Here is a 26,673-nt window from a genome sequence, read left to right as displayed (position 1 = left end):
CCCCCCCGCCCCTGTCCCTGCTGTCTGATGCCTGCACTGATGCCACATCAAGGCACTGGGCTCGCAGCCGCACAACCCACTCTGGGAATAGAAATGACCACTAAAGAAGATTGAGGAGGGCGGGGGGAGAACGTTTGAAGGACTAATGAATCGCGCCACCTTCCCTCCCTCCCTCCCTTTTTGACACCGGTTGATAAGTTGCAGTGCATAGGCCTTTTGGAACAACATGGAGTGCAGTATTACCCGTAACCTTGTGCTTTAAAACAGACTTGTGATGGAAAAAAAAAACTTTTCTTCAATTTATGTGAAGATCCTGTGTGAACGTGTATGATTCCTATGTGCAAAAGCTGTCGGTAAAAAAAGGAGTTTCTAAGGATGAACGAACGAACAAACAGGGCTCTGCTGTAATAGTGAGAGCTGTGACAAGAATGTTGGCTTATTGTATGTTTCCACCTCCAGTGTGTAGAGTATGGCTAGCACGTATTCAATTCAACTTATGCCAAGATTTCCCTAAAAAAAATGAAAAAAATGACGATGAAAATGAGCGTGCTTTGATTTTAGGTGTGAACAAATGAACAGTCTTATCTGAAGACAGCCCTTGTACACCCTCTAATGCGCCTATGTAGACTCTACACATGGGCAGCAAAAGCTTTATCTTAGGTATCCGGGCAGAATGGACAGAAAGCAGTGATGGGGGTGAATAGGAGGATGCCGCAGAGCCCGTCTTATTTGCACTCTCCTCCTAACACCCTGAACTGAATCATGACTGGCATACGAGATGGCTCCTGACCGACTAACCCACGGTACTGAAACCAGCCCTGCACATTGCACAGCCATTGGCTGTGGGATCTCCTGTGGACCCTCCCCCTGCATCCTATTGGAGAAGAAAGGGGGCTTGGCACTGACATCAGTGAAATGGACATTCCGTCTTGATGTTAAACAAAACATGTTAAAGCAGTAATGTCTTCTCCAGTGTGTGTGTGTGTGTGTGTGTGTGTGTGTGTGTGTGTGTTTGTGAGCGCAGTTTTGTGTGCCCACCCTATTTCATTTTGTGTTTTATTTTTGTATTGTATATTGAGCTGTTTACAGTATTAGTCTCAGAGATGAAGTGTTCAGAGATATTTTGTGGATTTCATGTTCAACAGCTCAGATGTGTGTGTGGGTGTGTGCGTGTGTGCGTGCGTGCGTGCATGCGTGCGTGCGTGCATGCATTATTGGGTGAGGAGGGAGACTGTGTCTTCTAAAAAGAATACTTGTACACTTAATTCATGCATTGCCAAGAGTTTTGAAGGTTTCAGCAGGATAACGACACAGGGCAAGTTGTGCATTCCCAATTAGAACATCAAGAAATCAAGCAAGCAATAACATAGTCATAGCCATTGGCACCATGTTAATGGAATTCTTACAAGTGTGTTTGAATATGTTTCCCCATTCATAGAACCAACCTTTTGACAATTTTAATTTTGTTTATTTATTTTGTCCCGGATAATTCACAAAAGTGTGTCTCAGTGTCATTTTTTGCCTTTATTTTGAACAATTGGGAAACCTGTTTTCCAGTTTGCAAATAGAGCCATCTCTGATAGCATGTGAAGTAAATACCCTCAAAGGGCTTATCTCAAGTTTTGGGGAAAGCAGTTGGGTATTAGGATCCACTGATTTTTTTTTTTTTTTAAGTAAGCGGGTTAAATTATTGTATTATTTTATTGTAAGATCCATAACATTGGTTGTCATCATTTTAATTGGTTTGTTTTATTTAAGTATTTTCCTCAACGTGCTGCTGAAGAATTTACCACTTAACATTATGACAGGTCTACTGCGTACACTGAAACGTTCATGTTTGTGATCTGCATCCAATGGGTCCGTTAACGGTTTTACTTTTTCGAGAGAGGAGAGCAGGTTGCTAGCTGATTGAACAAACTAAAATTTCCAACAGAAGAGGTGGCTCTCATGGTTTCATCTTGTATTATATTTTATCTGTGCTGTTGTGGAATATTTTTTTTTTATTGAAACACCGGTGTCTCCCGTGAGTTAACCTGTCTGAGTGGCAGGTTCTGAAAGCTACCGAAAGGAACGTATGCAGTGCAGCTTAATTGGCTATTAGTCATCATACAGTAGGGCCCTGTTCTGCTGTACTGTATTTTGTGCAGTGTTAATTCAACACAGAGAGAGTTGACCTGAACAACCACTGTGTTGAGTTGACTCCCTGGGTGTTGAATGAACTCTGTGAGATTTGCTATTTGAGAAGCTTTCTGCATGTTCTTCACTGCGTCTGCAGTTCTGTTTCAGTGGGTTAGTTTAATGCTAGTTCCCTTCCACCCGTCATCCAGCTACTTAAAAGAAGAAAAAAAAGACTACTATCCCAAGTGTAATTTCAAAACTATGCCTCTCTCTCTCTCTCTCTCTCTCTCTCTCTCTCTCTCTCTCTCTCTCTCTCTCTCTCTCTCCCTGTTTGAACTGTGTACCATCATCTTTACTGAGAACTTGAACTGAATGGTTTCCTTGTCTGGTCATGATTTAAATGATCTCTGTTTATGGTATTTATGAACTGTTTCATTAAAACTCAGTATGTTGACACACAAGTGGCGAAAGTATTTTATTTTGGCTCTTTGGTGTCTTGGCTGTAACTGCTATGAAGCAGGTGACTTCCAGCATACTAAAATTAACCTAACAGGTCTCAATTGTAGCCTATTAGTTAATTGCCCTATTATTTATTTCTGCAGAATGCTCTGAAATGGTGGGCCAGCGGTGTTTATTGTGGCGGTCTTTAGTAGTCCCATATGCCAGATAAATAAATGATACATTCTCTCTCCCTCTCTATCTCCCCACCCCCCTCCCGTGTGCCACTTGCTGAATGTGGAGCTTTGTTTCCGAGGAGGTCATATGATATCAGGTAAACGTGGCCCTGGGGTTAAAATGCCTGCGCCATTGTGCAGCACTATTGAGCACCACTGTCCGTGGATGCAAGGAAATACTCATGGGAATTATGGAAGACTATAATGTGGGTTATTTTGTTACGGTTGCATTATCGCTCCTGTCCTATTGTGTTTTTCATGGATATCAAGAATATGAATTATTCAGACGTTGTCTTAGTATCTAAACATTTAATTGTATCATTCATATATTTATTATTATTATGATTATGATTATTATTATTATTATTATTATAATCAACGCAATCAGATGGTTAACAGTTGCTTTAGAGTAATTTAAATCAGTGTTTAAAAGTCGGCATGAACAGAAAAGTAAAATAAATAATAGGCCTAGGCCTAATAATACTACTAATAATAATAATAATAAAGTTTTTTTTTTAAATCTGCAATAGGCCCTATTCCAACTAACCAATACATTAGCATGATACAGAATATGTGTATTGCCCACATGGATACTACCATCCCTGCTGCATCGAAGTGCGTGCGTGTACTGTTCTCAGTGCTCGTGTCTGCCATGCGTCCTCTCACACTGCGCTGTAGTAGTGGGTTCGGTGGAGTCGAGCCTTCCTACCGCTCCGGCCTCGGATTGCACAGATTTGAAGTGCCCTAGCAACTGGTTCCACCCCCCTTTCCCGCGTAATTTTCCCTTCCATATATGGACAAGAGAATGCAGACGCAGTCGTACGTCAGACTTTCATGCAAATTGGTTTGATTGAGGAAAATCAGAAAATGGAGGATTGGTCTGCGCGCATGCGTATACGATTTTACTACTCCCAGACGGAAAGTGAGACAGTAACAACGAGTCGACTGCATGTCAGTGGCGCATTGTTTAATGAGTAACAACTGTAACACAGTCCTTTTAGAAGCTTCACAACTAAGGCGAGTTATCCGATCTACCTTCGGTACAATTCAAGGTAAGAATGCAACTGCACTTAAAAAGCCATCTAACAATGTTCTGCCATGGCAGTCTTCAGAATGTCATCTTCCTCAGTGTCAGTGGCATCTGAATAAGTTGGGCGATCAGAGAGCTAGATTAACACGATGGAAAGCTGTCATGTTTTGTCAAAAGTGTGATTTCTGGTGTGTTTCAGACACTTTTGGCGTTTAGTGAATTATAGAAAAAGTTTGAAATCAGCTAAAGGTTATCCGTTTTGAGGAATCTGTGGATTTGTGAGAGGGGCACGCGTCGTCATTTTGAAAGCGCGCACATCATCTCTTGGATGATGGCACTTGGGGTGCATGGTGACCGAATTAAATTCATGTTGCTTGCGCACTGTATCGCTTCGACAAATGTGGTTGTTGGAGATGCGCTTAGTTTGCTTGTAAATTTGGATATGCCATCCGCTATATTTAAGATTACAACTATACCGGAATAACATTCAGCACGACAGTTGCGCTCATGGCAAAAATAATGCGTTTTCACACTTTCTCTAGTTTGCTGTCATAAGTCAACTGCTTGTTTAAATGACATAGTTTGCTGGTGTCTGCCTCTTTGCTGCAATTTATATCCTCGCGCGTTGTGCAAAGTAGCCAAAGCCCCTGCGTGTGTGGTCTCACGCCTACTCCTGACTTTGATGGGTGTGCTTCAAAACAAGACGACCAAAACATTTGTGGTGTCCAACTCTTACAATGCTATTCGATTGGCGCTGCCCGATCAAGATATGGCTTCACTGAAAATTAAAGATTTGACATGTTTTCGACTTGTTACGTAGCCTACAGCCATAATTTAATGGTGGAGTTAGCGGAGATTTCGTGGTTCTTCATGTGTGATATTCCACTTGTGTTTTTTTGTAAATAAATGTTTGGGCTGTAATAAGGACTTTCGACATCAATCTGAACTAATGCGTGAAGCGCGTATGCTTTTACCCATCGTGGTAGACTATAACGTTGGGGCAAAGTTGGAGCGTGCATGTGTTTACAGTTGAGCACAAGCATGGAGTCGCACGATCCACTGACGCAGAATCGGCCCGAAAACAAAGGGCACGGCATGCGAGTGTGGCACTTTGCTATTAAATGTTGTTGTGTGAGTGATACCCGCCGGTTCAGATTATTCAAATAGTTAAACAGACAACGGACTTTGAGCGTGCCTAGACCGCCGAGTGGTTATAATGCAGTTGAAACGTGTTATGTATGTGGATGCGTATGTGATGCAGCAAGAGAGCCATGCTTCCTCCGAGAGTGGGCGGTGAATGTGTCGACGGCTGCCTTCACTCCGCATGCGAAGTATTTGGCGCATAGCCTTCCACACCGTCGAGCGAAACGGCACAGTTTACGCATTGGTCAATTCTCATCTTTTCGCCGTTAAATGCATCGTTTGTTTTAACTGGAGTTTGGCTTTTTACACTTTTAAACCTAATGTTTAGATCGTGTAAAATGTTCGCAGTATCAATTCTGCATCGGCCCCTCCTTCCCCATTTGAAACTCGTTGCCATGTTTGAATTACGTCAGAGGCCGAATTATACAAGAGGTTGTGCCGCGACTCCCGGGCGATGGCGAAGTCGGCATGTTGAACATGTGGTGTACTTGTGAATAGAACACTCATATTGGTTTTCACATTTATTTTTTCCCCTAAAGGAATAGACGACATGACACGGGCATCGATTTGTTTGGAAGGCGCGCGCACAAAATCTCGACATTATAGCTCGCCTTAATCGCACATGGCACTTTTTTCTTGACGTTACATCCAGTTAGCAGTAAATTTATGACCCGGTACATGACCCTTTGACAGATGCTCCCCTCTGCCATTCCTCCGGGCAGATGACTTTAGTCGCATCAGCACCGTGGTTACATAAGCCCTGGGTGCATCCGCGCTACATACACGCGCTCATCCCGTTGACGTTATGACGGATAACCCAGTTTTCCCTGTCTGGGTTAAGTAGGGCGAGAGACGTTCTTTTCTCACCGGGTGACGTCTGTTCTGTAGGCTATGTCCATGCCAATCCGGATGAATTATTTTTTTAAAATAAAATAAAAGGAAGGAAAAACTTCCATATAGGCCTAGTCATGACGCACAATCTCTCAGGTATTTGTTGTCATTAAGGATTTAAGCAGACGTTTTAATGCCTTTCCTAACTCTTTTGTAATAGCCTAATTATTACATCTATGTTTTATTTTGAAGATGTTTGGCTTTCATAAGCCGAAAATGTACAGAAGCCTGGACGGCTGTTGTATCTGCAGGGCGAAGTCTTCCAGCTCGCGCTTCACGGACAGTAAGCGTTACGAGAAGGACTTTCAGAGCTGCTTTGGGTAAGGATCTTCCAGTAAATCAGAACTACTTTCATTCATATATTCGTAATGGCCCTTTGCATTTACATTTTACTGTCTGAGTCATGAGCCATTCATTTATTTAATAATTAGGCCTAGGCCTAGCTGGGGGGCGGGGATCCATGCATTTTTAAATGACTTAGGCCTACCAACAGTCAGATCATTCTTAGATTTACATGCTGTGAATAATTGTTGAAATTAACAGCACATGCTGACATGGTGACTTGTTGGAATGGTTCATTATCAGGTCTCCAGCCAGTTTGAGGCCATGTGCACTATCTAAAGTGGTGTTGGCATGGCAACCCATGATGAGTGAGTCAGCAGGCCAACTGGCTTTTTGGAATAGCAGCGCTCTTGTTGTAGTTGCTAATAATAGTGGTTGACTGTATCTGCTTTTTTAATAGTGTTCATGTACTTTTTTTCCCTCCCTGTTTTTTGGACACTGACATACGGCTTTGCTTTCTTCAGCCTGTGCGAGACCCGCTCTGGCGAAATCTGCAACGCTTGTGTTCTCCTGGTGAAACGTTGGAAAAAGTTGCCGGCAGGTTCCAAGAAGAACTGGAATCATGTGAGTTCAGTTTGTTTTCCTCCTGTCTGGCCTCCCAGGGCCATAGCCATAGTGACTCTGCTGGCATCAGTAAAGTAGTGTTAAACTATTGATGCTGATTTAACGAGCCTCTTGTCTTCGCTGGGTTTGCAGGTGGTTGATGCTCGAGGCGGGCCGAGCCTGAAGACGACGATCAAGTCCAAAAAGGTCAAGTCCGCCTCCCGGAGAGCGCGGCCAAGCCAGATCAGTCGAGTCCAGAAAGAGCTCAAGAGACACAGTAAGTTTGGATTCTGTTTTTCATTCCTTTGCTTTATTATAATGAGAGGGGCATCTTTATGGGGGTGGTGTCTGTGTGGGGGTATGGTTCCCAATGGTGAAGGGCTTGGCCTTGGGATGAGCAGATCATAGATTCCTTTCCTCTGTCAATGATCAGTGTTCTTCTGCCTGCACCCACATACGGTCAAGGTGACCTTGAGCGATGCATGTGACAGAATTTTGCTCCAGGGATGCTGTTAATGTACCAAATGCATTGTACATGTCAATCTGGAAAAGAATGAATGTACTGGTTGGAGCGTATTGAGTTATTCTGACTTTGACTTCAACTTGTTGCCTTGTCTTTTGTTTTAGACTCTGATGCACACAGCACCACTTCAAGTGCGAGTCCGGCCCAGTCACCAAGTTACAGCAATCAGTCAGATGAAGGCTCAGATTCTGAGATGGCACCCGGTTCCGGACGCTCTCCCGTATTTTCTTTCTTGGATCTCACCTATTGGAAAAGGTGAGGATGAGTTTTAATTTCCATGTGCTATGGGTTCATTGGTTAGTGTCCAGACACTGGAGTGTTTTTAAAGGACTAATTTTGTCCCTTACATTGCCATTTTCACTAAGAGCAAGTGATCGCTTCTACTAGAAATGTCCCATTGCCTTGTTATTTTACACGAGACTTCTCTATTTGGGGGGTTTGCTATCACATTGTTTACACAGCTTCTTTTTCATGTACCTACATGTATCAGCATGTAATATTATGTACTTACACTGTACCTAACCCTAGCCCTGTGGTACAGTGTAAATACATATTGCTATATACATGCTATTATATACTTTATTATTTTATATTAACTGGGTACAATGTCATAAAGTGTAAGTCTGGGTACAATGTCATAAGTGTAAAGCTTAGTCTTGAAAAGCTGTTTGAATTGGTTGTTTGGGCTTCATGGCCATGATTTTATTTGTTGCTGGTTTCAGGCAAAAAGTTTGCTGCGGCATCATCTACAAAGGTCGCTTTGGCGAAGTCCTGATCGACCCCCACCTCTACAAACCCTGCTGTCAGAAGAAACAGCAGGAACAGGAACATGAGGAGGAGGAGGAGGAGGAGGAAGAAGAAGAGGAAGAGGAAGCTCAGACCAGCCAGGAGATGAGGAGAAGCCCAGCACCTCAGACCTTCCCCTCCCCTCCCCCCTTCCCCTCCCCTCCCCCAGTCAAAGAGGAAGAGGAAGAAGAGGAGGAGGAGTGGTAAGGCCACTCACAGGGTCACACACGCACACACACACACACACACTCACACACACACAGGGAACTGACGCAGCATTCGAAAGGAGGCCTTGGAGAGCTCAGGATTTGATTTCCTCAGGCCCTCTGTAGAGTCCTGTCAGATTGCCTTCAATTTCAAGAGCAGCTGGAACTTTTTTTGTTTGTCTGTTTGAGTTTTGCTTTGTTTTTGTTTGTTTTCCCGTATACTGAGTGTTTTCTTATTTCTGTGTTCATTTCAGAGGAGGAGATTATTCTTTGTGTAACTTATGGACTATTGAGATTTGTGTGTGTGTGTGTGTTTTTTTTTTCTTTTTTTTTTCTTTTTTTTAACCCCTTCCTCTATCCTTTCCATTGTATTCTCCGATACTTAGAGCCTTGTTATTTTCCACTTATTTGTCCATATAAAATGCTGGATCTACATAAACTGCAGATGAGGAGAAAAAAAATTAAAACTCTACCTTTGACTTCCAGGATAGAGCCATAGCCTAGAACACAGCCTTGAACCCACTGTTTGCCTTTTCCATGTAGAGACACACTCATGTACACATTCTCTCTACACATGTACAAACACAAGTGCACACGTACAGTCACTCTCCTTTGCTAATACACACACACACACACACACACACACACACACACACACACACACACACACACACACACACACACACACACACACACACATACATAGATGTGCACACAGTCACAAACCATTATAAAATACACACAGGCACGCAGTCCTGTAACACACATAAACACACACAAGCCTAAACATGAAGGCTAACAATGATAAACCAGCCTTGAAACACGCCAATAGTAGTGTTGTAATTATAGTTTGTTGGCAAACACTACATCATTGGTGGTTATTGTTGCACGAAACAAAGGAATGGTAACTAGTTTGGTTTAAAAAAAGAGATAATGTAAGGTAAACCAAACAAACCGAAAGAAAGGTATTTGGAAAGCAGTAAGGGAACTGGCGAGCATTGATGGAAGTCCAAGTTGTGTGTGAAAAAAAGTGCTGATCTGGTAACAGTTTTTTTGTTCCACTAAACAACCAAGCAAGGAATGTAAACTGATTCCTGGTCAGTCTTTGAATTGCTTTGGTGTAACACTGGGCATGGCCAACCAAAATTTCTTCCTGGGCTGTCTCCTCCTGAGATGGATCTGTATTGATATGCGCTTACTATCGGTTGTCTTTAGGTTAAAAAAAATGCTCATCTGTTTCAGTGAAGTAATGTCAGTGCTAAAGGTTAGAGAGTCTGGCTAGGGGACTTTAAAAACACTGTATTGTGCATGGACAGTAAGCTATCCTTATGTCAGATTAACCCTGCATTGCATGCATTTGATATTGCATGGCCTTCAAAGAAAAATTCCAAACATTTTTATTTTTCATTTGCTATATTTGGGCGTGATTTAATACAGCCAATATATATATTTTTGTAGATAAATGTTAAAAGAGAAAAAAAAGATTTTTTGTTTGTTTGTTGGGTCACAGAAACATTCACTGCAATACAAGGTATTTGATGTCAAAACTTCACTCATGAAAAGTGATGTTGACCAATGGGCATATACGAAGGTGGGGGAATCCTAATTGCCTGAACAAATTTGCAACCATCATGTCATTCTCCATTTTTATCAAACCAGTACAACTTTATTTATTTTCCTCTTGTATTATACACTTGTGCACAAAATATTTCTTGGACGCCAATGTCGTCACTCACAAATCAATGTGGATTTCTGTGTTTAATTATTTCTCGCTTTTTGACATTAGTCTAGCAATAGAAGTGTTTCCATGTTCTAGAATCTAGAGACATACTCTTAGGATAACAAAATTTAGCATTTGTTGATGCACAATATTGTTTGGCTCACCCATCCACTTTGTTCCTCGATAGTATTTTTCTTAGATGTCATTTGAAGTCTTCATTACCAGGAGAGGATTCAGTACATTTTAGCATTTAATATTTGTAATTTGAACCAAGCATTAGTGTTCCAAATGGTTCATTGGGTGGACACAACATGCACTCATAGACCGTAATACACATGCCAAAAATTCAGGAATCATTGTCAAAGCACATTTTCATGGACTCTTCATACCGTAACACCCCCTCCCACAAACCCAAACACACACACACACACACACACACACACACACATCCTCAAGGGGGTCTGAGCTGTGAGCACAGGCAGCTACATGGTATTCAGTACTGAATGAACGAACGCCTCGTTCCAGGGAATGAAAGCTTTACTCTATGAATGTCGCAGTCCTTCTCTTCTGTCCAGTCCACCTCTTCCCACTTTTCTTTTCCTGTTAAAGAGTTGCATATGGACACTAAAAAAAGTGATGGATTCTCTCATGTGGTGTTTTCCCTCTTCAACAGTATGACGTTTCTCAGAGCCGACGGTTTGTGAAATAGTTTACATGGGCTGGTGTGAAATGATTTGACTCTTCTTGTTATTTATTTTATATTTATTTTTGCATCACTTATTTTTTCTCTCCTGTGGACTGTTTTTACTGTCTGAGAAATGCCCTCACCACTCCTGGTTTCCGGGTGAGGGACATTTTTTCTGTTTTGAAAAATGAAAGCGGCAAAACACTGCTTTAATATGAGTGTCATGCGTTCACACAATTTTGTGTGAATTGTATCAAAATTAAGCTATTGTAAAACAAGAATGCATAAATCTGACAAATTCTGTATATGATGTCTGTCTTTGCTCTGCTTCTTTATTTTTGTCTATGCTCAGCGCTAATCTGCTGTTTTTTTCAGTAGCTAGTCTTAGCTGTTAGTCCTACAGGCATGTATGGTAGCTATGCACTTTGTATTTACCTTAGTAGAAATATATGAGCTAAGTTTTGTATTTTTTTATATATTGTACTTTTTACCTGTTCTTCAATAAATGTAGTTTGTAAACTTGTGTAGCTGTGTAAATTCATTGCACCTCCATGCCATCGCCTCCAGGTTTGATGTTCTGGAGTTGTAGATCAATACCTGCCTTTTCATAGCATGGCATAGACACAAAAATGTGCAAACTACCTTCCAGGGCAGCAAGAGATTTATTCAAGAACAGCAAAGGCATGCTCCCTTGTTCCCTTCCCTTGCCTGCTTGTGGCCTCGTGATGACATCACTGACAATAGAAGTGTATTTCATTATCTTGAAAAAACACAATCCTAATGTCATTTTCTCATTTGCGATCTGGATGGTGAATGAAGAATATCCCCCTAAAAGTGTTTGTGGCTAGCCATCGTTTTCTCCATGGAGGCGGGGCGTCAGCGCCAATAGGCTTTAATTTCTGGTGAGTTAGAATGTCCATACCACCAAAGCACCAAAACGTGGCATAGAAATCTACAGGGTGTATTGAAGAGTGAAGTGTCATGTAGTAAAAAATAAACAAATGAATGATTGGAATATTTAAAAATGTGGGAAATGCATCTACAATCCATGAAAGTTAAACATTATTGATGGAATTATGGAAACAAATCAACTTTTTCATGATATTCTAATTATATGGCCAGGGCCGGTACTAAGAACATTGTTAAGGGATAAACCAGACTTAGTTAACCTACAGGAAGTGGTAAACCTGCTAATAGATGATAACCTGCAGTCATCATTTAGTTAAGAAAATGAGGAGGACTCAAGGCTCTTCTATTTGATTATTTACCTCTACCACAAGGTTAACTTAAACTGGTTTACTAGTGCACCAGCTTCTTAGTATACCCCCCAGATCAGCTGACATGGTACCACAACATATCTCCCAAACCACCACCTGCTGATGAAGCAATACTAAGTAGTTTTTTTTCACCTTAATCGATATGTTGTTAATGCAATTCACATTTTGCAGACTTAATTGTGTACTGATCCAGGAGATGGCGCAGTGGGCACTCCAATTAATGAACGGCCTACAGGACTGATGCTTTGGAGTGTGCACTGTGTCCCCTGGCAGTAGACATTTACTGTAAAAAAAACACCTCTGGGAGCTATTCTAGCTCTGCCCAATACCTGACCTCATCATGGACCTGCAAATGATAGCAAAAAGTATTAAACTTGAATTTTAGAATGGTGCCACTGTTAGTCCTGCTCATTCTCATTCGCCCTAAATGGAGAAGCACAACCTGATGCTATTATCAAGTGGTGGTCTGCAGTTGTCCAGTTGTCCCCCACTGAAGCAGCTGGCAATTCTGTGTGATTTAGGGCAGCCGTGTGGCATTAATTGCTCTGATGAAAAGTTTGTAATAGGACACTGCTCTGTGGTCGTCTGGGATTTTTGCAGCTCCCTGGTGCCACTGATAGCAGTCTACACTGACCACAAAATCAAAAATGTCTCTACAAATGTATCTAGTTAAGTTTTCCCTTCTCCTCTATTTTCTTATGTAGAATCTGATTTTTTTTTTTGGTAGAATCGGATTATTATTATGTAGAACCTTTTGATTATTATCAGAGAAGTGTTACATTGTCTAGTTTTATTTTGATTTTATTGTCACCTGTGTTGCATTGGGAGTCATTTTATCAGGAAATAATTCAATTAGCAATTCAATTATTCAATAATGCACCTTTCTATTTGTGTGCACCTCAAAAATAGACACTGTACAGTACTTGGACTCACCCAGCAGCAAGTACAGCAACAATTTGGTTCTGATCACTGCAATGGGCTTACCCAGAGCCATCTAATATCAGAGTTACGCCACTCCCATAGACCTCTATGGACCAATCTTTCCACAGCAATGGCGGCTCTTATGGAGCCTCACGGAGCGTTAACATGGAAATCCCCATTGACTTTAGTTCTATTAGAAGTTACTTAGTTCCAGGAGGTGGCCGTAGAACACAGAAAATGTGGTAAAGGTAATGTAATTTGTTTGTACTTAATCTTTGTTTGGTATGTGATGGTTCTGTGTTAGTTTCCAACGAACAGAAGTTTACTGTTAAGAAACATTTTAATCTACACGATTCACATCACCAACCGACTTCCTGGTCCCCGGTTTGCGCAACTCTGTTATTAGATGGCTCTGGGCTTACCTACATCATCACACTTCACCATACATCACCATATATTCATGCCACATTTTTTTTTTACTTTTAAAACATACATACTACTTTGGCCTCAGGGCCGTTGACAGCTTTGCTCGGGCTCTGGACAAAACCATCTGAAAGGATCCCCAGCCCAATACATACAATGAAATAAGGGCCCAATTCTGTACCCCCTCTCAGGCCACGGGACAACTGTAGCCTACCCTTTGCCACCCCCTGTCGGCACCCTTGACTGTAGGCCTATTCACACTTTTGGAGCTGCTGAAGGTACACTTATGTTTTGTGTTGCGTGTTTCATTGTTATTATAGAATAATTGCGTATCATCTAGTCCACAACTTTATTTCTAACTTCTCAGCTATTGCATGTGTGTAGTTGGAGGCCAAAGAAAGGGAACGATGGTGTGCTGAGGCAGGTGTCTGGTTCGCTGGCTCATGTGACGTCATGATGAATCCCAAGCATCAGCCGGCGGAGGGTATCGGCATGGGAGTGTATATAAAGGTGACAGAGTGCCCGGTTTCGGCCTCTGCTCGAATTCAACATCATCACAAGTTTGAGCCGGAGAGGATTGTTGGGTGTGATTGTCGGACGCTTTGCACGGTCACCACAACGGTCACGCTGTCGGCACGGCGAGATAGGGAAACGGACGCGCACGTTGGTAAGTTCCGTAGCCTACCGATGAAGCCTATTACTGTGAACTTTTTGTATGTTGCTGAGTACATTGTAGCATGGCACATCGTATTTGTTGCCTACGCTCTACAAATCAGCGCACGTCCAGACCAGCCGGTTGATTTCATGTGGTTGTCTCCGAAGACACACAGGGCGGCGTCAGATGGACCAGATACAGCTTTGGAGAATTCTGGAACTGGTTCGGGATCATTTGGCTATTTGTGCATGCATCATCATGACGAAGCGTTTAACTTGCTTTAACGCTGTTTTGTCAATCAATGTAGCTTGCGAAATCGTCTTCATTGTACAACTGCTTGCAATATGAACAGCACGCTTTTGCATGTTCAAGGGTAATGCCATATAAACTGTCCTCTGCCCATCTCAGTGCAATATTGTTCTTTTATTCTTTGTTTAAAAAACACGTTGTGGAAATTCACCCTTTAAAGAGTAGCTGGCCAGCACCCTAAATGCACTGTCACCGGACTGGCTAAACTCCAAGGAAGGTTCAGTATAGGCCAGCCAAAATGTGGACTGTGTTAAACTGAAAAGGCTTCCTTTTGGCATTTATTGTAGTCTATTAAAAGACAAGCACTTGGTCATGGTTCAGCCTGTCTCATATAGGATACTAAAATGTAAGCACCACTAGCTTTAATGCTTTTACAAAAAAATAATAATTGAGGTGTAACAATGTGTACATTTTTAGTGAGACTCAACATGGTACAACTGAGTTCATCCCCTGAGCCGGATATGTCACCATCTCCCACTCGGCACTCTGGGAGGACTGTGGAGAAGATGGGAAGCCCCAAGTCTGACTCCTCTCCACGCTCCTTTACCTCCCTGCAACTGGCACTGTCTGCCTCCACCACCACCTACCCCGGCTACGAGACTTACATTGAGGACGGCCTTATCTGTCTCAAGCACAAGATCCGCAACATTGAGAAAAAGAAGGTTGGGCGAGGAACTTTCAAGTTTTCATTCTGTGATGAAGTTGCATTCCATACCACTCATGATGTATTTGACTTGCAGATTAAACTGGAGGAGTACATGAAACGTCTAAAGAATGGTGACAAACTCAATCAAGACCAGCTGGTAGGTTCCATCAGTCGTACATGTCTTTACCAGCAATAGCTAATTTCTCATGTTTAATTTGAGATGCCTTGAAGCAAAATAACTCTAATCTGTGCCGTGTCCGTGTTCATGTGTGTCCGTCCCCCAGGATGCGGTACAGAAGTATGAGGAAGTGGTCCACAACCTTTCATTCGCTAAAGAACTACACAATACTCTTAGTTCATTGACTCAGGATGTAAGTACTGAGTAGGTAAGGGGGGAATGGTATGTAGGGGAACATCTCCAGTTTGTGGCTTTGGTGGCCAGGGGGATTGCCATCTTACTTTGTGCTCTACTGTCAGTGGAGGGCTATGTGGGACATGCTTTCAGATTTGACAGAGGGCTGTGAAGTTCAGTGTCAGTGACCTACAGTCAGGAGAATGTCTAGACCTCCGCTTTCAACTCTCTTTGACTTGGGTTGGAAGGCCCGTGCCAGGAACTGCATGAAAGTCTTGGAGCCTGATGTCAAGTCATTGCCGCTTATTTAAGGCGCTGGCGGACGTTGTACAAAATGTGTCCAGGTCGTTTGTCACTCAGCCCTGACTATTTGTGTTCTGTGGTGTTTAAAGAGTTAAATTATGCTGGCATTCATGTCATAGGAGGAGTTTATGCTGTAAGACTGGGGAAGGAGGCTGCATTACATTACACTTTTATCCAAAGCGAATTAGATATGTAGGTACAGGTTATTGTTTACAGTCCTTGGAGCAATGTGGGGTACGGTGCCTTGCTCAAGGGCACTTAAGCCATGGATGAAGGTGCTGGTAAGGGTGGGATATGAACTCGCAACTCTCTGATCTGTAAAGGCCAGCGCTCTAACCATTAATCATAGCCATGGCTGCCCCATTATACTTGCAGTCTGATGTGATGCTGGTATTTCCAAAAGTGAATTGTTGAGTGTCTATCTGCCTGTCCAGCTGCTGAAGGCTCAGAGGAAGGCGCTGAAGCGTGAGCAAGTGGCGCAGATGGAGGCGGAGCGCAAACGCCTGTGCACGGTGCTGCAGATGCAGTACGTCCTGCAGAACCTCCAGCACGAGCATGTGCGGAAGGACCTACTGAGCAGCCCCTGCAGACCCACACTCGTCTCCGCACAAGACCTCGAGGGCCTGCGGGACCTCGGCGCTCTGCTGAATCGCAAGAGGGATGAACGTGCAAGGTCAGGCATTGGCATTTTCACATGCTTTGTTTTGGTGGTGGACGGTCTGGTGACTTCTGTTTTGGGGAGATGATTGAATCATTTTCTAAATGAAGAGGTATGTGGATGAAATGGTGATGGCAATTCAAAAAAATACTTGGAAAAACATTTGCTTGAAAATGACAACCAATTTGTTAGTCTTATTTTTTGTTAATTTGTCTTCGGCTTTTTTGAGCTCTGTGAAATACTGTCATTTTAAACCAAATCAAGTTATTTCTAATTCATCTTGACTTGATACACTTTCAATTTTACTGGGACATGGTTGCCTCAAGTATCCATTTAATATATTTGAAGTGCAGTAAAAGAGATGCATAAGTCGTCATGCAATAACTTTCTGTTCTGTTTTGCCCTTAATCTTTATGGATATGAATAACATTTGTATTTTATTGTCATTAAACAGTTTGGATGATCAAGTGAAGAAGGCAGCAGTGGTATATTGGGAGCTGTTGGAGGGAAAGGAGAAACCAGTTGCAGGTTCCACGTGTAAGCCATTTTTTAAGTACTGTTGTGGCCAGAGAAGTCATGCATCATGTTCTTGTCTTTCAATATAACATACCACATCCATATTCATCGCCTCTTTTTTATTCTGGATTTGCAGATAAGCACATGAAGGACTGGCTGTCAAAGTTAATGGATTGTGGTTATTTTGACCAAGTTGTGGTGCCTCACGATCAGAACGAATCTGAGGTCCATGAGAAACCAGGAGGTCTTGCTGGTAAGGAAAGAAAATGGTGTTAAAGATGAGGGAAGCAAGTTTGCAGTGATGTGGTCAAGATTACTGATGGCTAAATCTTAGTTGCGGTTGCTACAAAAATATTGAGTCATGCTACATTAGTGACGTGGTGCAATTTTACTTCGTAATTTACTGACTGAATGTTAATATTGCATATATTGCTTCATTGCAGCCCTCATGAAATTCAGAACAAATGAAGTGCCTACGACAGTGGTGAGTTTCTTGTCTTTAATGTTCTTTGCATCAGTTTTGTTTAATCAGACTAATTAACCATGTCTGAATGATGGCAGTTTCTTAATAGATACTATGTACCAGATGAGGGCCTTGGTGACTCATTGAGCCTGGAGAAAAGCTCTCCTTCCCCAAACTGGAAGGAGGAGTTCCTTGCTCTGAAGGAACAGGAGCCTCCCGATTCGTGGGACACAGAGGTCAACAGCGGGCCACCCTCATCTAAGGCAGGGCTCCAGAAGCCAAGCAAGGGAGCTGCAGGCTTCATCCTCAAAGATAGGAACTCTGAAGGAAAACCCAATAAAGAACCTAAACCGGTTAGATTGTTCAAAGATTGTATTACATCACATTGGGTCTTGTATGAAATGATTCATTGACTTCTAAGGGATAATTGTTCTTTTATGCCTTTGTGCTGTGTTCTGTTCACTACACAGAAATCTCAGAGGAAACCTAAAGCTGGGCAGGATATGAAAACGGTAGGTCACACAATGTGCACATGAGGTAGACTACAGAAATCTTCCCATTTGTATTCCAGCTCTGAGTGGTTTGGTCTTTATTCAATCAGGCTCCTCGATCGGAGGTCGCAGTGGAGGTGTTCAACTCTCCATCTCCTCTGCCCAGAGACCCCATCTTGCGAAGACAGCAGCTGGATGACCTGATGGGTCAAATTGCAGGATCCTTCAGCTTTATGCAGGTCCAGTTGTCTTGCTTTGGGGCAATTTGAATCAACAGTTGATATTGATGTTTGCTGACGCGTATGTCTACTGTCTCAGGATTCTTTGCTAGATGGTGAAGCGTCTCCAAAACCTGCACGCTCCAGGGTTTGTTCTACCTCTCTTGACCCCTCCTCTCCCTTGGGTAAGATGTTAAATCTCTTGGTTGAAAAAAACTCTAAAGGTGTACATTTTGAGACGAACTTCTTGGAAAAATATTGAACATGGGGTCATTATCATTTTTATTTTTAGATTGATTTAACTTAATGCCATGTGTGTTAAGTATACGTGTTGCATTGAGCCACTGTGGAAAATCTATGACCTCTTAATATTACCCTGCATGTTTGACTTATGAAGTATAAAATGCTCCCAAATTTTACAGCGCGGAGGGACTCCAAAGAAAGTCCAGCAGCTGAAGATTCCTCACAAGCCATGCATGTAGGTAAAAAAAAAATCTCAGTTTTTTCAGCACTGGGGATGAACAGTGCAGTGGTTTAATTACTGTATTTGCATTCCCCCAGTCTACCCCACTGCCTTCGAAACATCTTTCCAAAGACTGTAACATCAGTCTGACCAATGGGAATAAGGAGCTGGACAACTGGGACATGGATACAGCACCAGTGGAGGTTGTTCAGGTAATCAACACAACGTTATTAGTACTCCATGAAGTATCCATGAGATATTTACCACATCTCGAGGACGTTAATTGCTTCAATTTACTAGGAGAAGACGCCATTACCCAGTCGAGATGGTTTCCAGTCTCCTCCACTCTTTCGCCGCAAGTCTAGTATCCCGGTGACCCCAGAGGAGAAACTGCCTACTGAGGTATGTGGTCGCTCAGTGTCTTGTAGAGTATTTTATATCAAATTGTCTACAAATATATTAGTTCAATTGCATTGTATATTTTATTGTGCCACAATAAGAAGCTTAAGACTTTGGTTCGGGTTGGACAAATAAACATGGCAGAAGGCCCATAATGGAATGCAAGTGCCAACAAGACCATCCAGACTTTTCATGAGCTTAAAATTCAACATTTCTACCATAATGTGCTCATCTGTTTGTTGATGTGGTTGTTCCTCCAGATCCAAGTGTCAAAGCCAGACAGGCAGTCTCCTGGTTCTGTGCTGACTCCTCCCGGCAGTGGCCCACATCAGGCCTACTCCACGCCACACAACCGCCGACCTCACGCCACCTCATCACCTACCTCCTACCAGACCATTCACCCTGTAAGTCAGACATGCACATACTTGCCACACATGACCCAAAAACCTTAAAGGGGTATGCCACTATTTTGGGGCTTAATACAGTTAAAATCGTTGGCCAAGGTGGTAAAGTGTCTTATTTTTCATGTAAGCCATTGTCTTGCTTTAACCCTTATGTTGTGTTCGGGTAATTTTTGACCCGTTTTCAAGTTTTAGTGTGGAAAAAAACACACTTTCCTTTATTTTCTCGGAATAAGGCTTCATCTAATCCTCAGTCACAATCATTTCAACACAAAAAAAATATGTTTTATCTTTTTAGTAAATTTTAAAGGTCCAAAAAAAAAAAAGTTACATCTGTGGTGTTCGGGGGTCAAAATTGACCCGGTATAGATTTTTGGTTGTTTTATGCATTTCTGAAAAGCTGTTGGTTGCCCTTTGTCTTCAGTTTGGTGATTTATGGTGAGGAAAATATATTTCTTGCCTGAACTTTTTTTTTGCCAGCTTTTTGATATTACAAATCCAATATGGCCGCCGGACAGTCCCATACACTACAATATGTCATATCTCCTGTTGTGAAAGGAGTACAGATGTATTTCTGGTGTCTACTCATATGTTTTCATGGTCAGGGAATCCATTTCTGCATTATATAATGAGATTTTTTGCACATTTGTTTGCAAAATACATATTTGCACATTATTTTTTCCAAAAAACGTGTCAAAAATTCATAATGGCACCCAAACCTGTAGAACTGGTCTTATACTTTCCATAAAGTTGATGTGGCAATGACATAATGGTCCACGTTCATGGCATAGGGGATTCAGATGAATAGTGTGACTTTTTTCATGTTCATTGAGGTGTTCATTTCCAATACCTTTGCATTAGATTGGCGGAATAGCTGTGACTCTGACAGAATTGTTATTTTGTATATTTACCACACTAAAATCATATACATATTGAAAAACACCAAGTCAACATATTTAAACATTAATGTTATGTACTGAAAAACTAATTTAGCTGACATTTGGTCTTTATCCTGCTATAAATCTCTTTGGGTTGGTTTGGACCCAAACTCCACAAATGCCACTCTTGATGATATTTTTTAATATTAGAGAAAAATTAACAAAATAAATTTGGGGATTGTTGTACTCTCATATCAGCTGTAATACATGGACAACATAATCACTAATTGTATCACTTTAGAAGGTATTAATAGTGAATGTATGCAGATTTTGATAGTTTTGGTCATCAAAAACGATTTGCATAATGTAAGATAAAAGATCTTTAAAGTCAAAAAGATGAATACATCAAGTAATATTTCCATGGATATGAATACATACCAAGTTAGCCATGAGATGAAAAACAATATTTGATGATAACTAGTGTTTTTAGGTATTTTATAGCTGAGTTTTGTTATCACGGGTCAAAAATGACCCGAACACCACAGGTGTATGCAGCTTATGAACACAACACAAGGGTTAAGACAAGTTAAAAGAGGGAGCATGTCGCTAAGCTAGTGAAAGTCAATGGATCCGTGTAGCATGCAGCTATTGCCTAGGAGGTTATGTGATCGTCCGAGTCTATTGTGTGTTTGTCTGTTGGTTGGTTTGTTTGTGTGCTGTGCATGTGTGTTTCTGTCCACCAGAGGGCAGAGGTGCGCTTGCTGGGCGCTTCTCTAGCGAAGTTTATGTTAGTCTTCATGTGACGTGCCACATTTTAGCCCGTTTAGTTTCAATGTAGACCCCAACACACCTGCCTGTCAGCTTTGGCCTGACTCCTATGTTGTGTCTGGCTAGGTGTTTAAAGTCGGTGTGCCTACTCCACTGAGCAGTGGGTCTTACATCAAACCTGAAAGCCCACCTTTCTCTGGGTCCAACCGTGCAACGTTTGCCACTGCCAGCACCCAGACCCCACCTGAGCTCAGCTTGCCAGAGGATCACCTGCAGCCAGGTATGTCACTGATGCTGAACAGATGCATCTTACAAGCATTACATTACAGTACAGGAAACAGAGTCTGGGTGCTAGTACGTATAAGCGATACATGGTGAAATTGACATTTAAAGGACTGTGGCAGGAGTAGGCATTGCAACAATGCTGGAAAAAGTAGAAGTCCGCACACTGTAGCTCCGCTTTGAAATGTATTTAGGTCATACATTTCCACTCAACAGGGTCTTCATCAGGCACATAGCGGAGCTACAGTGCGCAGCGGACTTCTACTTCCACTATGCCCCTTTGTCCAGCACCTGGCCTCAGAGAGGTGGGATGTGCATACTCCTACTCTTATGAAGATTACAACGATGCTGCCCATTCTCAAAATCTTTTTGTGAATATTTACTGATTAATGAACTACTATTAACTGGTCTGACCAAAGCACATTATGTTATGTCTATTACTGGAAATTCAAAATGGTGAAGCCAAAGTGTAATTTTTCCCAGTTATAATGAATACATACAAATTGATAGTGGTGTAAAATACCCATGAAAGATGGTGGTAAATGGGCAACGTAAAATTATGTCTCTTTCTTTGTTTTTGTTGCACTGTTAGTCAACTATCGTCAAATGTTAAACCAATGTGACGATTCATGCAACAATATAGTGCATAGTGACTTCTTGCAGTTTATACGTGTTGTGATTTCCAGTCTTGGTCTCCTTTCTTCCAAAGAGGACATCCTCCAGGCGGACTGCGTGATGGTCAGTGGCGGACAGGTTTATCCAATGGGGCGGCCAGGCCCCGGACAGCCATATCACCCCCGGGGGGGCTTCAGAGGTATGGGACGCGCCAACAGGGGGCCGGCACACCACATCCGCTCCCCCAGTGGCCACAGAGGTACCTGCTCGTTTCTGTGTGCATGTCCTATGGTGGCAAGGCATGTGCAGGGATGTTAGCATGCGTGTGTGGTGATACCAGTGCACCTGAGTTTGGACAGAGCTGATGACTCTTGACATTTCCTAGTAACTTGGCAAAAATGTTTTGTATAGTAGTGCATTTTTTTCTGTGAATAGGGGATGTAAGCATGTAATGCTATGGCACACCTCAATTTCCTTCCACATTAATTATCTGTACTATATTTCTGTGCTCTGCTCTACGTGTCTTCTATGACTTGTCAAACAGGAGGATTCGATGGTTATAGAACCAGCCCCAGATCAGGAGGTTTTGTTCCCCAGGCTCACTCCATGAGAGACTTGGCATCAGCTCCCATGGGTGCAAGGGTAAGAATCTGCAGTATCTCCTTATTGTGGATGTGTGAAGATGTTTCATGCCTAACCGAGCGAATACACTGGCGGCGACAAGCTCAAGCGACAAAGAATCGCTGGACTGTGCAGCAAGAGCGATACGAGCGATCGAGTATGTCTGTTGAAGGCAGAATGCAAGCATTCCAACATTCTCATTGGCTGTGGTGGCTGTCGCTGAACCACATCATTGCTAATTTGCATAATATTCACTCAAGTCCAACTACAAACGGTCCCTCAAGACGCGCAAGTCACCTCCAGTTGCCCAAATCGCTTTAGTCCCTACTGTCTCCCGTGACGCAATACAAAGTCAATTACTTCCATCACTGGAATCGCTCATGTAGTGCTTGGTCTATTCGTGTCTTAAGAGAATGTCTGTTTCATGCCTCAACAGGAGACCGGATACCAGTCTAATTACAAGCATGGCGGCCCGGGGAGCCAGAGACCAAACTCTACTGGTAATGTCATGTGTGCATTGGTCATCATCACTATGAAATATTTTAGTGGGTAGATACAAATTGGATTGGTATGACATGGATTGCTGACCTTAAATGACCGGAGATAAAAATGAATCAGTGGATAGTGGTCAAATTAGCGGCAACGTATCACTTGTTCAACTTTGTGGTGAGCAAATATATGAGGGCTTATAATCTGATTTGATATATCTCTGCTGGGATGTTTTGGGCCAAGTAAAGGTGACACCACTCGGATAAAGGAGTTAGTGTTCTCTTTTCTGCAAATTCAGCATAGCAATGTCTGTAAAATGGGACACATTTGGACCATAAGGCTTTGTCAAAATGTAAAGGAGGTGTAAAGAAGACCATTTTCAGGCTCAACTCAATTTTGACAAAATATGTAGTTACACCACTTTACCTTTGTAGGGCAGTATTGGTTAGGCAACTTATGCATTGTGCCCATGCCATTTTCTCTTTTTTTTCCCAGGTGGATGGAGTGACTCGTCCCAGGTGAGCAGTCCTGATCGTGAAGGGATGTTCGTGGTGGACCTGGTGGACTCTGGTCATGGGGACTCCATGTCTGTCGATACTCCCATCACCCCTCAGGGTGCACACACCCTCATGCCTGTGCACCTCTACCCCATCTCCCAGCAGATCAGGGTGGCCTTCTCTGCAGCACGCACCTTCAACTTCGCCCCCGGCACGCTCGACCAACCCATTGCCTTCGACCTGCTGCACAGCAACGTGGGTGAGATGTTTGACATGCCATCTGGACGCTTCACCTGCCCAGTGTCTGGCACCTACGTCTTCATCTTCCACATCCTCAAGCTAGCAGTCAACGTGCCACTATACATCAACCTGATGCGCAATGAAGAGGTGGTGGTGTCGGGCTATGCCAACGACGGAGCACCAGACCATGAGACTGCCAGCAATCACGTGGTCCAGCAGCTGTACCATGGCGACCAAGTGTGGCTGCGGCTGCACCGTGGCGCCATCTATGGCAGCAGCTGGAAGTACAGCACCTTTTCAGGCTTCTTGCTGTATCAGGACTGAGCCAAATGCATGCAGTGTGTTAGTCTTTGCTTCTGGGTTCAGCCAAAAAAATAACCCAAAGCACAAATGTGTGTTGGCAGAGGAGGGAGTGAAGCTGCATGTATGGAGTTTGTGGGACACAGGTTTGAATTTCAGTTTGAGCTATTGGACAGAACCTGTGCAGGTGTCCCCTCACTGCCCACCTCTTGGTTATTTAAGAACAATCAACCAGTTTAACCCCCATGCTAATATTGCAACCCTTTTCTGATGTGATGAGGGGATGCTTCATTGTGATGCCAGTGGTGCTGGTGGACTGGCACCATTTTCCTGTGACCATTACCATGTCTAGTAGCTATTATACACATACACACACCTGACCAAAACAAGTATTCACTGTGCACTTTGCCAAATCCTCCTTACTTAATAGAAAGGGTGTCTGTACTAACTGTTAATGGGTGAAAGTTGGAGGGTTTCTGAGCCATAGAAAGTTTACTACAACTAAGGCTTTCCTTTCTTTTGTTTGTTCTTTTCATGTACTGTTTATTTAAATCCTATGGCTTTTGAGTGGTGAATGTTACTGACATTACTTGACTAGTTGAGCACTTTAACAGTGAAAACCCTTAGTGTTGCCTTGTATTGTAGGAGGAAGTGGTGGTGGGTTGGGCTGTGTGTTTGCACTGGAAAAAGGCTAATATGCTTGAAGTTGCCTATGTGCCTAAATAAATCATGTTGAGCAGTTCACTGGTATGTCCTGGTTATTACAGACAACAGAGAAATAGAAATTACTTATACTTGTTAACTGGGATGTCTTTCACTTGGGAAAAATTGACTTTCAAATGTTCGATTATCAAATTTGGGACTTGCATTTTGCTGGAGACTGTGCTTGGAAACTGGACAGGACGTGTTCAATAAACTACTACTAATCTCGAGTGCCATTAAACTGTCCTAAACGACTGATTCCAAACACTACTACTGTAGTGAAAGCGAAAGCCCATTGGGAAACTCCAACTCCCATTGTCATTGTGACACAGCACTCCACAGCACACAAGTGAACACTGCACACTGCACACAACGAAATTGCATTTATGCCTCACCCGTGCAAGGGGGCAGCCCTCAGTGGCGCCCCATGGGGAGCAGTGCGGTGGGACGGTACCATGCTCAGGGTACCTCAGTCATGGAGGAGGATGGGGGAGAGCACTGTTTGATTACTCCCCCCACCAACCTGGCGGGTCGGGAGTCGAACCGGCAACCTCTGGGATGCAAGTCTGACGCCCTAACCGCTCACCCATGACTGCCCTGTGAGGTCCTGATGTACAGCTCCAGGCCACTTTATTAGAAAATTTTATTTCCAAATACCATCAATAATGTTAAACTGTCATGGATTATAGATTCATTGCCCAGATTCCGATCATTCATTTGTTTATTTTTTTTTAATTTTTTTTTACATATTTTGGCCTTCCACCCAAAAAGACATGAATTGGGGAATTCGCATTATTAGAATATTGTAACAAAATCTCAATTTTCTTCAGCAAAATTTGGGTCACATCAAATCAGTTGGAATTTGGTACAGTCTACATAACATGCTGTGTTCAATACTTGGTTAGGAATCTCTGTCTTAACTGCCATGATGCGTTTAACATTGAAGTCAATGGCAGAAGCATTGCATGGGAGTTTTCCATTTTCAATGGGGTTTTATTTCTGGTGCGTTAGAATGTCCATACCATGGAGGTAGTAGGTCCATACCAACAAGGCACCAAAAAGTGGCATGGAAAACTACAGGGTATGTTGAAGAGTGAAGTGTGGGTCACCAGGTCAAACAAGAACAGCTGACCGCAAAGCATCAAGGATGTCTGGGCTTCCATAACTCCCATGCAATGCCTCTGCCATTGACCTCAATGTTAAACGCATCATGTCAGTGATTAAGACCGAGTCCTAACCGAGTATTGCATGTTATGTAGAAAGTACCACATTTCAACTGATTTGATGTGACCCAAATTTTGCTGAAGAAAATGGTGATTTTATTACAATATTCTAATGTGAATTCTCCCATTCATGGAGGATAATGGCATTATGGAAATAAATCACATTTTTCATGCAATTCTAATAAAGCTGGAGCTGTAGCCTCTGTGAGTGAAGCCTCTCAATACAGGGTGACTGGATTTATCGTACAGGTGACTAGGCGTTATTTTAATGACTGGCCATGGCATGGAACTAGGAAGTAGGAACAGTGAAGCAGCTTCATCCCATCTAATTTTCACTTCAATGTTTCAGGTAAACTTCAGGCACGTAGAAAACGTGTACACAAAATGCACAACTCTGCACTTAGTCCAAAAAGAAAAACAAACAAACAAAAAGGACAACCTCAGTTTCAGCGCAAACAGTTCACCAGACTTTCTGAGGTTTATACAGAGACTGAAGTCAGAACTAAAAGAATCTTTGGTTTAGTTCTATGTAGCCTACTTCCCTGGACATGTGCAATGTTACCATAATCTCTGTAAAACTAAGGAAAGCTGTGATGGACCTGTGCCAGAGAGAGTAGCCTGTGCTATCGTTTGATGGCGTCTACAGCTTTAGAGAACAAAAAGAAAATAGTTTCGCTGCCAGCAAATGGCATTTCCACATCTTCGCAACAAGCCACAAACATACAGACATCCGATCAATCGATATTACAACGTTTCATCGGCAATGTTACACTGTTGTTCGTGCGTTCCTAACATGTTTCCGAATTGTCCTCGCGTTACAATGTTGCTTACCGTAAATCAGTTCTATTTGCATTGGTTTACGACCGCCGCCTGCTGCTTGTCGGTAAAATGGGGCAGGGCTG

At 42.6% G+C, this 26,673-nt stretch overlaps 2 protein-coding genes across 3 annotated transcripts; both read left to right on the top strand.

Annotated features, from left to right (window-relative positions):
* Window positions 1-3,631: 3,631 nt before the first annotated feature.
* On the top strand, window positions 3,632-11,174 carry sinhcaf (SIN3-HDAC complex associated factor). Its single transcript, XM_063216722.1, has 6 exons — window positions 3,632-3,844; window positions 6,049-6,176; window positions 6,663-6,762; window positions 6,895-7,018; window positions 7,369-7,519; window positions 7,987-11,174. The coding sequence occupies exons 2-6, from the start codon at window positions 6,049-6,051 to the stop codon at window positions 8,255-8,257; spliced, it is 774 nt and encodes a 257-aa protein (XP_063072792.1). The 5' UTR covers window positions 3,632-3,844; the 3' UTR covers window positions 8,258-11,174.
* A 2,635-nt stretch (window positions 11,175-13,809) lies between these two features.
* caprin2 (caprin family member 2) lies at window positions 13,810-24,590 on the top strand. 2 transcript variants are annotated; one of them, XM_063216721.1, is made up of 21 exons: window positions 13,810-13,949; window positions 14,664-14,908; window positions 14,987-15,049; window positions 15,177-15,263; window positions 15,982-16,220; window positions 16,660-16,742; window positions 16,858-16,974; window positions 17,165-17,205; window positions 17,283-17,537; window positions 17,655-17,696; window positions 17,786-17,914; window positions 17,994-18,078; window positions 18,316-18,371; window positions 18,455-18,568; window positions 18,657-18,758; window positions 19,016-19,159; window positions 20,929-21,082; window positions 21,794-21,898; window positions 22,244-22,341; window positions 22,757-22,820; window positions 23,305-24,590. In XM_063216721.1, the coding sequence occupies exons 2-21, from the start codon at window positions 14,675-14,677 to the stop codon at window positions 23,868-23,870; spliced, it is 2,778 nt and encodes a 925-aa protein (XP_063072791.1). In that variant the 5' UTR covers window positions 13,810-13,949; window positions 14,664-14,674; the 3' UTR covers window positions 23,871-24,590. The 2 variants fall into 2 exon arrangements, with proteins under 2 accessions (XP_063072791.1, XP_063072790.1); XM_063216720.1 differs by having other exon boundaries at window positions 21,794-21,958.
* Window positions 24,591-26,673: the final 2,083 nt, after the last annotated feature.

This window comes from Engraulis encrasicolus, chromosome 15, assembly GCF_034702125.1.
Source record: "Engraulis encrasicolus isolate BLACKSEA-1 chromosome 15, IST_EnEncr_1.0, whole genome shotgun sequence".
Taxonomy (NCBI): Eukaryota; Metazoa; Chordata; class Actinopteri; order Clupeiformes; family Engraulidae; genus Engraulis; species Engraulis encrasicolus.
Note: the sequence above shows the minus strand (reverse complement) of the source record. Positions and strands in the feature narration are given on the sequence as shown.